Source organism: Staurois parvus, unplaced genomic scaffold (assembly GCF_062004578.1).
Source record: "Staurois parvus isolate SC_StPar_1 unplaced genomic scaffold, SC_StPar_1.0 ptg000114l, whole genome shotgun sequence".
In the NCBI taxonomy this organism is placed as follows: domain Eukaryota; kingdom Metazoa; phylum Chordata; class Amphibia; order Anura; family Ranidae; genus Staurois; species Staurois parvus.
The window spans coordinates 3,174,714-3,189,490 of record NW_028317910.1 but is presented as its reverse complement, the minus strand read 5'-3'; the positions used below and the strand labels follow the sequence as shown (position 1 = coordinate 3,189,490).

At 42.0% G+C, this 14,777-nt stretch overlaps 1 protein-coding gene across 1 annotated transcript in view; it reads right to left on the bottom strand.

Annotated features, from left to right (window-relative positions):
• Positions 1-13,752, bottom strand: part of OVCH1 (ovochymase 1) — a 58,562-nt gene extending 44,810 nt beyond the window's left edge. The window contains exons 1-8 of the mRNA XM_089671679.1: positions 13,680-13,752; positions 10,072-10,181; positions 8,060-8,157; positions 7,715-7,717; positions 7,072-7,241; positions 6,249-6,344; positions 3,853-4,004; positions 1,098-1,290 (exon numbers count right to left, since the gene is read on the bottom strand). Of these exons, the coding sequence (XP_089527805.1) occupies positions 1,098-1,290; positions 3,853-4,004; positions 6,249-6,344; positions 7,072-7,241; positions 7,715-7,717; positions 8,060-8,157; positions 10,072-10,181; positions 13,680-13,752 (895 nt within the window). The remainder of the gene's footprint in view (positions 1-1,097; positions 1,291-3,852; positions 4,005-6,248; positions 6,345-7,071; positions 7,242-7,714; positions 7,718-8,059; positions 8,158-10,071; positions 10,182-13,679) is intronic.
• Positions 13,753-14,777: the final 1,025 nt, after the last annotated feature.

Sequence of the window (14,777 nt, the reverse complement as noted above, 5' to 3'; positions counted from 1 at the left end):
TCTCATGGGGCCCCCTACTGACCCGGGCCCTCGGGCAGTGCCCAAGTTTCCAAATGGTCAGTCTGCCCCTGGTATTGACAGAAGTCAAAATGTGACGACAAAAAAGGGAACTTGGTTTAGGCTCACCAAAAAGTAAACCTGATGCAAACATTAAAAAGGCATAGTCCACCTTTTGCAAAAATGAAACGCACTTACATTCATAAAAGAAAAATTATATTTTTGCAGTTTTTTTTAGGATAAAGGTTTCACATAAATAACCTGGTATGCACCCCTGTGAAGTCTATATTGTATGTACCCCTGTGAAGTCTACAGACTATTGCAACCACAATACGTGCATTGCTAATGCAATGCTCAGGCTCCTCCATTGTTTACTTCTTCCAGCTTCATAACAGAAGATCTGATATCCCGAAACAGATCTGGGACTGGAATGTAAACAGTGGACTATACGCATGGAGATGTCACCGCACTTACGCGGACACAATCTGATTCCCTCTGCTGCAGTGGCAGATGGGAGCTGTAGTCTTTCCATTCTTAGATCCCTGTGACTAATTGATACATTGTACAGGTGAAGCCATAGGCAGCCATGCTAAACGTAAACAAGGAGGAGCATCTCATGATTTGGGTAGGTGGGCATGGCAGTTTGAGGGTGGGCAATGCAACCATGTTTCATGTTACACCCTAAATATGGGTGCAACGTGAAACATGGTCCCAAAAGGTGGACTAAGCCTTTAATAAACTTATGCTAAGCACATGATGAAATATTCATAAGCAGAGATTACTTTCAACAAAAACAGCATGTCAGACTGATGAACAGATCTGGAAATGTAGGCAGCTGAAGCTATATGGCGATCTTATTTTAGGGTCTGGTCCTGCACTCTCCTAGCTTTTTATTCTCCCCATTAGTCCTTTAACCTGATTGGTGGCATGAATGACCAATAACAAGCCTCAACAGATAGGAGGAATGAAGACAAAAAAAAAAAAAATCAAGATCTGCACATAATTTAAGCAGTTTATAACTCTGGAACTACTAGGAACTTTGACATGAGGTTTTCCCTGACGGTAATCATTGCCCTGTAGTGGTGGATCTCTTCACTCACTGTCAGCTGTTGAGTTTCTCAGAAAATCCAGTACAACAGATATTCTTGTAAATATTGCTGGGGAACCCAGAGCCTCACTGGCAGTCGCTGACTTTATCCAAGCTCTTCCACAACCAACACCCCAGGAGGTACTCCCAGCCAAGAACCAAGTCCCAGATCTCCGCTGGCATACCAAGGGACCACCAGAGTCTCCCTGAATTATAGAAAGCCATCAAGAGAAAGAAAATATAGGAGTAAAAAAAGGACTGTTATTTGCAATGCAATGATTATCAGAAAATAGTTTGCAGAACACAATATGCACTCACTGACTTGGTGCTTACAAAAAAAAAAAACAAAAACCTGAATATTTGCTGTGTTTTTGGAAACATCTATAAATGTCTGAAATGTTACCGTTTGTCTGAAATTTCTTCTAAAAACATAGAAGTCCATACCTTTTATGCGAGTGTGCCAAGGCACTCAGGTGTCTTGTGGCTGTTTATCTTCAGTGTGAGATTTAAGGCACTGCTGATTGTTAGTCTCAGAGTTGGAGTGAGATTTGGTGAGGTCAGTATTGTGGTGCTCACCATTTTCCTAACTGGAGACCCTGACAGAGGAGGCAAAACCTTGCCTCTACCATTATGGCCTCCTCTACACATACATTGTGTAGAGCAAGGCATGGGAAGTCAGAAATGGATAAAAGATCAGCTGCAGGGAGAACTGTTGCTGACTAATCCTTTACCCCTGTCTATTTTGGGGTACAGCTTCCAGAGTTCAGTTTCTCTTTAATAATTTTTACAGTTTTTTGGCTACTGGGCAGGATGAAGCCAGAGGGTCTTGGCAAAATTGAAACATTTGTATTCATGAATTTTTGATTTAGACACAAAACAGAAAAGCATGTAATTTGCCTGAGCACTCCTTGCTGCTCTTTGTGAAGCTCCCTTCTCTCTATAAACTAATGCAGGGGTGTTCAACCCATGGCCCACGACCTCAAACTAGGTAAGTGCATGCCCAGGACTGGCAGCGCATTGATCGCAATCTGAACTTGCTGACCCGCCATCCCAGACCATCAGTGTACATCGAGCTGGCAGAGGAAGAAGCAGGTGGCCACGTGGGGAGCAGGAGTCGCATAAGCTGATGCTTCCTCTGTAGTGCTGGCTCCTGTCCTAGGCGGAATGATACCAAGTGCTCTTCACCTGGAACCTAGCAGCCTGGAGAGCTATGCCAGCAGAAGTTAGAAGAGGAAAAGAAGGTCAGTTCAATAAAAAAAAACAAAAAAAAAACAAAAACACAAAACCACATGCACGGAACTTTTGTAATGGGCATAACAGCACCTATAAAAAGGTTAATAACTATTAGGACATTTTCACACTGATTTGCAGGCGCAGCATAGGGTATCTACGTCTTTTCTGTGGATAAGTTGCACTGAGCCATAGACTTCTATTATATCTTGCAGATGCGGTGCACTTTCTGAAGCTTTCAAGTTTCAGCAACACCAGCATCATTCACTGGCTCATGCCATTTCTTTACTCCTATGCTCACTGTCCTTCTATCCAGGCATGTAGAGAGGAAAGGATAGCTACTACTCCTGACCAACCCAGGTGAAAATGAGATAAGGAGTGGCCTCAGCCTACGTGTCTCCACCAAACCACACACCCTAATGCATTTCACCCCACCCACTAGTGCCTAGTCAATGGGTCCTCCTATCCAGGGGTATTTAGAAGGCAGCTTTAAGAGAGGCTGCTCTCATCATTTCTGGTTCCCTATCCAGGTACCTGACTGCCATGTAAAACTGGACAATAATGTATGAAATACACTTCACTGACGACCATGCCAACCCTTTGGCATGTTTTTGAGACTAATATGCACTTACCGACTACTTTACTAGGTACACCTTGCTAGTACCAGGTTGGACCCCCTTTTGCCTTCAGAACTGCCTTAATTCTTCATGGCAAAGATTCAAAAAAAGGGTTTGGAAACATTCCTCCAAGATTTTGGTCCATATTGACATGATTTACGGTTTCCAATCATCTTTAACCATCTTCCCATTTTCCTCTGACATCAACAAGGCATTTTCGTCTACACAACTGCTGGTCACTTGATATTTTCTCTTTTTCAGACCATTCTCTGTAAACTCTAGAGATGGTTGTGCGTGAAAATCCAAGTAGATCACCATTTTTTTTTTTTTAAATACTTAGACTAGCTTGTCTGGCACCAGCAACCATGCCACGTTCAAAGCCACTTAAATCTTCCTTCTTCCCCACTCTAATGCTCGATTTGAATTTCAGCAAGTTGTCCTCACCACGTCAAGATGCCTAAATGCATTGAGTTGCTGCCATGTGATTGGCTGATTAGCAATTTGTGTTACTAACAATTGAACAGGTGTACCTAATAAAGTGACCGGCAAGTGTATAGTGCATATACAAGCCTTTAAAATAATATTAAAGCCAAGTATGTTTCTTTTAAGTTTTGTAAAGAGAGAAGGGTTAAAACCCCTGTAAGGATTTTTGTGGTCAGTGTTCCATTGGGCATTTCTCTTCACTTACTGACCTAGCATCAGAGCAGGAAGTGAGAAGAAATCTCTAAAGTAAGTGGAAATAGGTGTCCCCATTGGAAGATTTCCCTTTTTCTCCTGTTTGAGGGAAACTAGAACATTTTGTATACTCCATCACTTTCTGTTCTTGTGATCACCAGCCAGAACAAATAGAGTGAATTTCCCCAATGGGGGCACAGGCAGATAAACTAACCACTACGTATGACATATGGCTCATGTACCCACCTGGCAAGCATCTTTTCCCCCATCTGGGAAGCCTGCACATAGCATGGAGTCATGTAAAGCTGGCAGCTCCATGGAGTCTAGTATTGAGCCACAGATTTTGGTGTCTAGAATTGGAAGAGTGACTACTTGCAGGACATCTGACAACTCTGCATCTGTAAACATAAAATACAGGATTGTTACACATGTGGTCTATAGCAATGATTCTGAAACGCTGGGCCATGGCCCACTGCTGGGCAGGGGCCTCCCCTCTCCCAGGACTCCAGCCAGCTGCAGATATCTTAATCTCTCACAGTGCCTTACAGCTCCCATAATACCCCCCAACTTCCCATAGTGTCCTACAAAGATCCTAGACCCCCTGAGAGTCCTCAGCCATTGCTAGCCAGCATTTGCATTCCCATACTTTTATTGTGCGAGTACAAACTTTATTCTTTACTGTTGGGGCATGGAAGGTTTTGGAAGAATTTACAAGTCCCTGGTATCAAAAAGTACAACTTTTGTTCAAGTTGTTAAAGCGTTAAAAAGGGAAGCAGTAGTTATTTTGCAATTTTATTTTTAGGAATGTGACTGTGATCACAGATCAGCTTAAAAGATAAGTTCACCTTTGGGAAAATGTTACACATTTCACCCGTTTTTAGGATGGAACATGTAACATGTTCCCACTCCTGCAGCCTCCCCACAATCCCCCCTCTGGGCCAGGGATCTACCCCATCACTCGCTGTCAGAATTGTGGGGCTCCATCCATGTGTGAATGAATGCCTACAAGTTCCATCAACCTTGCAGCTGAAGGCATGTAGTTTTCAATGAGCTGCAAGGGTGCTGGTGAGAGCTCTTGTGGTCCATTGAGAATCCTTTGTAGCTTTATGGTTCAGTACATCAGGTAGTGAAATGTAGGCATGCAATGCCTCTTCTGTAATAAAATAAAGCCTACCTGCCTGCACGCAGTCTTTAGAATGTACACTGGAATGGGAACACACAGCTCAGTTAACATTCTGGCACAGATCCTGTGTGTTAGGATGATGGAAATCCGGCACATGTGCAGAAGTGATGTCACTGGCCAATAAAGATGGCTGCGGCCTGGCATTTAGAAGAAGCTAGATAGGAGAATAGGGGATGCTGGCGAGGAATGGCTGACTGATGAAGGAGAGGCAAGTACTGCAGACTTATTTCCACTTTAACATTTTTTCAAAAAGTTTGATAACTCAAGTTATCCCAAAAATATCTCTTTAAAAGTTAGTGTTACTAAACCCTGGACCCTGCATTCACTATATCTGGTCTCCCACAGTACGCACAACATGGAAATGCAATTATTTTAGTAAATATAAACTGCTAAATACCTTTTCTCATCTGCCGTGTATAGCAGTCTTGTGACTTTTATCAGTGTACGGTAGAGCACTAATTAATCTTGAGGGAGGAGTTTTCATTCTCCTCTGACTGTCCTATAAGGCTGCATGACCCCTGACCCTCTGTCTGGACAGCACTGATTGGCCATTCACATGCACCCTTCCATAAAAAACAACAACAAAATTCTCTAGCAATACACAAACAGTATGTGCAGACTTGCCACTATTGCTCTGTACAATGGCAGATAGACTGGGGACAGAAGAAGGGGAGGAGCAGAGAAGACGGGATCAAAAACAGCCTTTTTACACAATGTGGAGGGTTAAAACACCCCTTAGGTTCCACAAGGAGTAGAACAAGCATGCTTTACACAAATGATTTTACTGCATACTGTGGGTATAGTAACACTAAGTTACACCAACGATTCTGGATGCACAGAAAGCTAAAAGGGGTAAAAAAAAAATGAATAATTGGCATGACTGTGAGACGCCATAACTCAGAGAACAAGTTAGTTGTTTTTGGATTGTGTGTGGGAAGTGAAGAAATTCAGGTACCTTCTAATATAAAAAGGTCAAGCTCTATCTTAAAGAATGTGAACCCAACATTTTATACTCCTGATATATGCCTGCTGCACCATGTACTTGTATAAAAAAGTATCCTGTTCTCTTTGTATTGCCTCCTTTGTGGGAAATAACTGGTGTTCCAGGCAGTCTCTCAGCTTTTCTATCAAAAAATTACTACACTAGGCATGAGAGCACAGTATGGTCAATTTTCTAGCTGTACTGACCAAACTTGTGCTGACACACCCTCCTTCCACAGCCATTCACTGGGAAGATCAGTGTGTTGCAGTTTCTCAACACCCACCTTTCTATGCAGCTGAGAACAGAGGGTATATGATCACTTATTTAAAAAAAAAATAAATTAAAAAATGGGGGTTAGTATGTTTTTTTTTTTATATATTTATACACAAATGTTTTACCTTTCATTTCAATTTTAAACTGTACAGGCTGTTTTACAATGCGAGGGATTACATATAATTTAAAATACACAATACTTACTTTCCCCGACTCTCCCCCATCCACTGGAGGTACACAACATCCCAACTTCAACCTTCTCTCCCACCTGTGGAAGACAGATCTGCTGTACCTCAGAACCTGTGAAGGGGAGAAAATTTCAGTGTTTTGAAAAATAATCTACTTCGAGTTAAAGAGATAGTCATCACCTGGGCTAGTTCTTCACTAGCTTTCGAATTCACAGCATCGCATCCTAACTGTGGGAAGCTGACTACGCTGCCTTCGGCTTCACAGCTGGCTGCCAACTGAGCGAGCCTCGCTGCGGTTTGTGAATGGTCCTTCATTCTTCTGGGACATGTGATGTGTCCAAAAAGACTGCAGAGGGAGGAGAACTTCCGCACAAACTGCCTAGGCCATGGGTGTCAAACTGGTGGCCCTCCAGCTGTTGCCAAACTGCAATTCCCATGAGGCATTGCAAGATTGACAGTTACAAGCAAGACTCCCAAAGGCAGAGGCATGATAGGACTTGTGGTTTCTCAACAGCTGGAGGGCCACCAGTTTGACAGCCCTGGCCTAGGTGATCCAAGCAAAAGTGGGAGCAGGTACCTGTCAAAACTAGGTATCCGCTCCCTCACCCCAAAAAAAAAATTACATGCCCAATATGGCAGAGAAGGGGGGGGGGGAGGAGAGGATTTAAAGCAGAACTTCCCCTTTTTGGGTGAACCCCCTCAGATTGAACTGAAGAAACCAACAATCCTACGTGTAGTTCTGCACTTGGCCGAGAAGCAAAACATCTCCAACATTACAGAACAAATCCAATGTGACCAACTACTAGTGGCTAGACCAACTAAAATCTTTCTTTGCTCACCCAGGCTGATCTGCTTAGAGAGGTAAAGCAATGCAACATCATAGCTCATACTTCCATCAGGACGGTATTTTGGGTGAACCTTTACACTCGAGACTGGGACATCTTGCTGCTCAGCATCGATGGCGGTCCGATCGTATTCTCCAGCAACAACAGTCAAGTGAATGACCTCACTGAAAAACATTCAGAACGGTTACATCGAACCCTCAGAGGGGGAACACATCAGCTGCAGATCATTCAGGTGCCTTTAAATTATTTCCAAAGACAGCATGGATATCTGGCAAAACAATGAATGTATTTGGAGTTCAGGAATCTTTATTAGATCAGATGTGATAATTATGGTGCAGGTTTGGTCATATTTCAAGGAGGTGTCATTGATCTTTATGGATAGTCACTTAAAACACCCAATTTAGAGTCTTGACTGTTTTTTTTTTTTTTTTTAATTCTCTCAGGTTTGTATTTCTGTCTGTGACCCCACTGGAGGGATTCCACCCTTCCTTTTAAAAAAAAGGAAGGGTGGAATCATCACCAAGTCAGGAATACATTCACCAGTAAAACAACACTGTCAGAAGTTCTAATAATTCTTACTCTACTAAAAACGTAGATTTGTTTCTCATGGCCCTGTTGGAGAAACAAATCCCAACACTTCCTGCCAGGTGTAGGGAAATCTCCTGAGTGACAAAGGGATAACAACAACAACCTACCTGAAAAACGTGGGAGATCCCATTTGCCTTTAGGTGTTCACACTTCTACTATTGCATAATAAATAAAATATCCAATGCAGAGAGCATCCAGTCTCATATCAGCCATGGCAGGTCTGCAGACTGGGGAACTCCTAGACTTTGCCACCAGACAGGCATGGCAACTCTCCAGTATCTACTAAAACCTGAAAGCTTGGTTCTGGGTTCGGCAGCAATACAATATATAGGTCCAGCTTCAGCACATCATTACATATAATCAAAGTGCACCATTTAATAAGATCTGGACATACCTGCTCAAAGAGTAAACACAATGTGCAGAAGTCACCACCTCAGTTGTCTCCACGATGCTTCCACCACAGATGTGTTTACCATGATACCGCAGAGACACCTGGACAAGAAAGGCCAAAATTATCTACTTGGTCTTCAACAAAGCAAAATGTCCATAGCATAAGAAAAGGTCTGCCATACATCAGAATCTCTTTATGGAGATGGAGAGTAACCTTAAGGCATCACCATTGGAACAGGTCTACAGTAATCCTGAGAGGGCACAATACTCTTCTGGGTCACAGTACATCTAATGGGAAACTTACAGAATATTCTCTGTTCACTAAACATTTGGAGTGAATGTAAATTCAAAGCCCATCTGCAGACTTTTTTTTTTTTTTTTATTTAATTTGGATGGAACGCAGAAGACTTAACCCCTATTAGGTTTTATTGCAATTTCTTGATGCATTTATGTGGTGTTGCATTATTAGTATTGTTCATATGTGATGTCAGAAGGTCTCATCTCAGTCCATTACTGGCAATTTTCTGTGGGAAATAGAAAGAACCAACGGCTGTGTTTTGAGAAGGAGAAGCTGAGGGTAAAGGCCTCTGTGACATCACTACTTGGGTAAATTGGGATGCATTTTGCAGTCTGAACCATCATTACCACACACAAGGCTGTCAAAAACTTGTATTGTTGGCCTTTCAAAACAAAACATAGGTGCACAATATGATTATTATTACTACTACTACTGATACTTATATAGCTCTGTCAATTTGCATTTATATTCTACATTCATGTTGCCTTATATTAATTAAGAGAATGAATGATGATGAGGAGTGTATTTATTTATAAATGTACTTTCCCGCAGCAACTAGTCCAACTGTTCTTTTCCAGAGAGATGCATTTATTCGGATAAAGATATTTGCAACAGATGACAGAAATCCTGCTTAATACTTGTAAATATTACAACGAACAACAGCCCTCAGAGTCCCATTTAAGATACTTCATATCAAGCAAGGAGATACTACACCGTCCAGCATATGTCCAACCTATAATATGCACCTAGGTAGCTACCATGCATGCAGTAATGCGAGTTATGATCTATACCTGTGCTCCCATATTAATGAAAAGAAGAAGCTCTCTCATATACACATTCTCCCAATTCAGTAGAATGACAAGGACTCTGATTGACCACTTTTAGTTGCCTCTTTGATCTTCTGGGCGACAGGTAATGCCTTTTGGGCTTGGACAGATGCAGTCATAAATTCTAACAAAAGTCCTAAACTGCGTTCTTTTACCATTAATTAGATAAACAAGAATGCCATTTACCATACTTAATTCTGACTGACCAATCTGCATTTTATCGTTCTTGCAAGTTTGCAAATTACCTCCTTTGAAATGTAACAAGTTGGCCCCTGAGTGCCAAGGCGATCTTACACAAAATTAACATAGCAAAGAGTTTTTTTGAGGTGTAAACTGGTTTGGTCACAGGCCTGTCCAAGAATGAACAGTATATGTTTCAATATCTTCAAAAGAAATATATCACACAATATACTATAATTCACATCGGTCACTGTCCCCAAGGAGCTTACACATACTGAGGGCCAGTTCACAGTGAGTAGAGAAAATAAACTACATCTTTAAAATAGTCACATTGTTGCTTTGCACCCTGAAATGGAGACATACACAGTTTTTGTTTTATTCAGCTGTATGTACTAAGGGCAGGAGTTAGACCAAACCTTATTGCTTGGCTTTGGTTTAGTGATGTGGCAGGAATGCCTGGATAACAAGACTGGCTGGGCCAAGTTACAAATCTTTGGTCAAGCAAAACAGTAAACATCTATTTGAATTAGTTGTGTATTATTGGATTGCCTGGAGCTAAGCTTTAAGGGAAATGGGGTCGACATCTGACATTTGCTACATTTCCTGGATGCAATTATTTCATTCATGTCACAGGTTCCTTGGGCATATTTTCTTTTAATGCATTGTTTCACCTTCACAGTAGAACATCCATGTTTCTCTCATTCCACCTACCGTCCAAGGCTGTCCACCCGCCTCAGCATCTTCTCCCCCAATGATACGAGAGTTTTGTTGGAAAAAGCTTTTAACTATTGGATTCTTCTGCTGAACGCCGCACTTCACCTCTGACAGTAAGACAAAACCAGAAATTGAAAGAATAACACCAAATTTAAACGGTTTATAGTGGTTGTAAAGACAGAAGGTTTTTCACTTTAATGCATGCTCTTCTCCACTAAATATTTATGTATTTGTTGATCCAAAGTGGATCCAGATAATAGCAGCGTTGCTCTCTCCCTCCCTCCTTCAGAGGACTCAGATGCAACTGCAGGAGCCATTGGTTCCCACTGCTGTCAATCAATCCCCATGAGGAGGTAGCAGGATTGGGGCTGCTCTGTGCAAAGCCATTACACAGAGCAGGTAAGTATAAGATGCTTGTTATTAAAAAAAAATTAAAAAATAATAGAACGCTTACAAACACATTACGACTGAACTCTCAGCACGAAAACATTCATTATTATTCCTCAATAGCAACAAAGAATATAAATCCACTTTGTGTGTATCAAATGGCTTTGTAGAAGTAGCAGCAACATCATCACTGTGCTGTACAGATCCTTTTCAGAGAGTAGAGCTGTGGGAGGGACCCAGAAGACCCCACCCACTACAGACTGCTTGCAGAAAACTACAGGAGGGGCAGAGACCAGAACAGTCACCCTGCACAAGGAGAGAGAGCAGCGGTGACCGGTCTTTAGAACAGTAAATTTCTGCAGAGAGGCAAAGTTTCACACTGGATTGCTGCACACATCTTAAAGAAATACACAAAGCTCACCATTCAATTAGGAATACACAGGACACTTGTATTTAGACAATATTTGCTCTTACCGGAGTTCATCTTTAAAGTGTAGGTCAAGCCAAAAAGTTTATTTTGTGAGTGAGGAAGGACTGAAACTTTTCCTGCCATGCAGGGTTCAAATCTCCTCTCAATTCCTTTCCTGCCAACAATGTTTTCACCAGATAGCATGTGAGTGTAAAGCTACAAACGGGGATACAGGCAGAAAATAATAAAAAAAAAAATTGAATAAATAATGGCTAGGGGTTCAGGGGCGTACCTAGTGCGGTAACACTTGGTGAAACCCCCTCTGACAATCCCCCTCAGGATGGATCGGATCTGTGAATTGAGCATAATGGATCGGAGTCCGATCCATTATCCTCCCCAATCCTCAGATCCGATCCATCCCGAGAGGGGGATTGTTGGCTTGCAACCTATACGGGGTTAACTGATCTCTCCACAAGCTTCACGAAAAGGTAAGTTTTAAAGCAAGCGGACGATCCCCGCAGGATGGATCGAATCTGCAGATTGAGCATGACGGATCGGAGTCCAATTCATTATGCTCCCCAACCCGCAGATCCGATCCATCTTGCGGAGATCGTCGGCTTGCTTTAAAACTTACCTTTTCGTGGAGAGATCAGTTAACCCCGTATAAGTTGCAAGCCGACGATCCCCGCAGGATGGATCGGATCTGCGTATTGGGGAGCATAATAGATCAGACTCCGATCCATTATGCTCAATCCGCAGATGAGATCCATCCTGAGGGTATGTTGGCTTACTTTAAAACTTACCTTTTCGTGGAGTGGGTCCGGTGTCACCCCACGCAATAGGTGTCACCCGGTGCAGCACACACCCCCCACACCTGCCTAGGGTCGCCCCTGCAGGGGTTTTAGTCTTCTACTCTACTAAAAAGAAGCACTGTAATTTTGGTCCCTGTTGTCGAGTTCCCCTTACTTCCTGTCAGGTGAAATTGTCAACAGGACAGGAAGTGAGCAGAAATCTCTGTATCAGAACTCCGGATAGTAAAATTCTGTAAACCTGAAAGGGATTCTTTTCCTTCTCCACTTTATACAAATCTATAAAACAGGGTTTGACTTGACATACTGTACACTTTCAGAATTTCTGAATACTTTTGGGGGATGGGGGGGCAAACAAGGTGCCTGGATATCAGGCAATATATGTTCAACTGGCTCCTAAGGTTCAGGGGAGACTAGGCGGTGAAGGAACTGAGGTACAGTACATCACCATTAGACTCCTTCAAAACAGAAAAGAAGTTATACTGTGTGGATTTGTCCATAATGAAGGAGTACATCCACTATTCACATCAGTTTTTTTTCCCGCTCCACCAGGACTCACAGTATAGATTCCAGCCTCGGTCACACATACGCCACCTTCAAATTTGCTTAGCTCTGCTGCATGAAGGCTGGATTCTTTAGCGTGTCTTGATGCGTTCTGATATCTGTCTTTTCGGGTACCAAAAGAGCTTTATTGGCACTTCCAGTTGAAATGTACAAAAGTATAATCTATATTTGCATTAATGAACACAGCATCCATGAAGGTAGAATCATGGACCCACACAGGGGTCTCAAATAACAATATTGTAGAAAGGTTGCGAGTGTGATCCATTACGATAGTCATAAGGTCACGTATTCTGCTATGTAACCTACGCTTCATAGTGTACAGTGCTCTGACCATCGTACAACCCAGTCCGACATCAGTCTTTTCAATACGTTGCATTGCACTGCATTGATGTGGTATTTTCCACAGCAAGGTTTACTTTGCTTACCTTGATGCACATTGTAATGTACTGCCCTGCATTTAAATGCAGCATGTCCCATTTTTAATCAGGGCACACCAACACAGCACATTATGAGCTGGGCCCATTGAAAACAATGGATTTAAGCTTGTAATTACATTGGGCCTATATTGAGCAAAGCAGCCCCGCAGATTTGGCCTGAATGGGTTCCAACACCAAGTCAGTAACTCAAGGATTTACATCCAGATAACCAAGAAGAAAACAACATTTTCATAAGGATGAGATTACTATTAGCAGCTCCCATAGTTTTCTCAGACCAGACTACTTAAAAACTGAAGTTTATTAAAGAAAAAAGAAAAAAAAAAAAATCAGCACAAGGGATTTACTATCAATGTGACATGTCCCTTGTGCTGATGGCTCCTGCTGTAGTTTAACTTTTCCTGCTCCAATCTCCCTCTACCACTGTCGCCTGTAATCTTCTGGGCCACATTTTAATAAATATGTCTCTATTTAACCTATTATCCTTTTGTTTACCCTAATGAGCCCTAATTAACTCCTTGTTCACCTTCTCTTTTCAACTTTATATTTTATCATCTATTTTTATTCATTTTGATTGTTAATTCTTCTTAGTGTGGCTTTTTAAAAAGCACAACATTGGAAAAAAAAAAAACAAAACACTATTTCATTTGTGAATAACTTTGCACTGCTTTGTACCAGAATGATAAATTTACCATCATTTTAAAGTGATCAAATTACAGAATAAAATGTATACATTTTCTCTACTTTAAAGAGAAGCTCCAGATAATTTTGTGTTCATTAAAAAAGTCAGCAGCTACAAAAATGGTAGCTGCTGACCAGGGGTGGACTGACAACTCCTGGGGCCCCCGGGCAATAAGAGATCATGGGGCCCCTGTGTCCTCGCCCACACCCAAAAAAAGCCTATGAAAGGTACCAGGGGCATCTCATGGGGCCCCCTACTGACCCCAGGCAGTGCCCGAATGGTCAGTCCGCCCCTGCTGCTGACTTTCATTAGACACTCACCTGTCCCAGGGTCCATGGATGTGCACACCCAAGCTGTTCCTTTCCCCCAGTCTTCTGTTCCCAGTGCCAGCATCTCAACTCTGGGCACCCAACTGTGACAGCTTGTGGCTTCACAGTCGGGTGCCCACGCCTCATATGTCCTCATGCACACTGGACGTTTTTACAGCGGCTGTTTTTGGCTTTTGACATTTTTTTCTACAGCATGTTATCCTATGTATTCATGCACACAGACTGTAATCAGCGTTTTTTGGCTGGAAAAAACAAGAACTAATGGGTTTCTAGAGGAGTTTTTTAGCTGGAAAAATGCTCTAACGCTGAAAAACGTGGCAAAAACATGGTAAAACACCACATACCGGCGTTTTGAACTTTTTTTTACCAAAAAAAAAAAAAAAAAACACGGGAAAACACAGCTAATCGCGGCAAAACGCTGCTAAACCCTAATGCAAAAACACTAAAAAACCTCACATTTTTAACATGACTTTACACAGCTAACGCTACCAGCATTATCAAAATGCCCAATGTACATGGAGCCTTAGAGAGCAGCGCTGTGCATTGTGAATGGTCCTGAAGTCTTTTTGGACCTGTCATTAGTCCCAAAAGACTGTGGGGAGGGAGATGGGGAGAAGAACTTCTGCTGCAAATCACTTAGGTGGTCAGAGCAGAAGTAGGAATGGGTACCTGTCATAATCAGGTACCCCTCACAAAAAAAGTGCCATTTGGTGAAGAGTAGGGGGAGGAGGCCTTACAGCAGAACATCTCCTTTTGGGTGGAGCTCTGCATTCTAATATTTTTAAATCAACACTGGTTGAAAAAAACAAACCAAAAACATAAAAAGGGAATTTTTTGTTATGACACCTGTTTGTAATTGCGTTAACACACACACACAAAAAAAAAAATTGGCAAGCAATTATGAAAAGAAAGCCTTGGTTGTCCTAAAAAACAAAAAAAAACACAACTATTTATATTGCTTTGTTATCTAAAGCCCTGACAAAACGATGGCCGAATAGACAAGTTCATAGGAGAAATTGCTCTGGTCCATAGGGGGTGCACAGGTGTGAGTATTATGGCTACAAAAAAAATACACTACATGAACTTGGA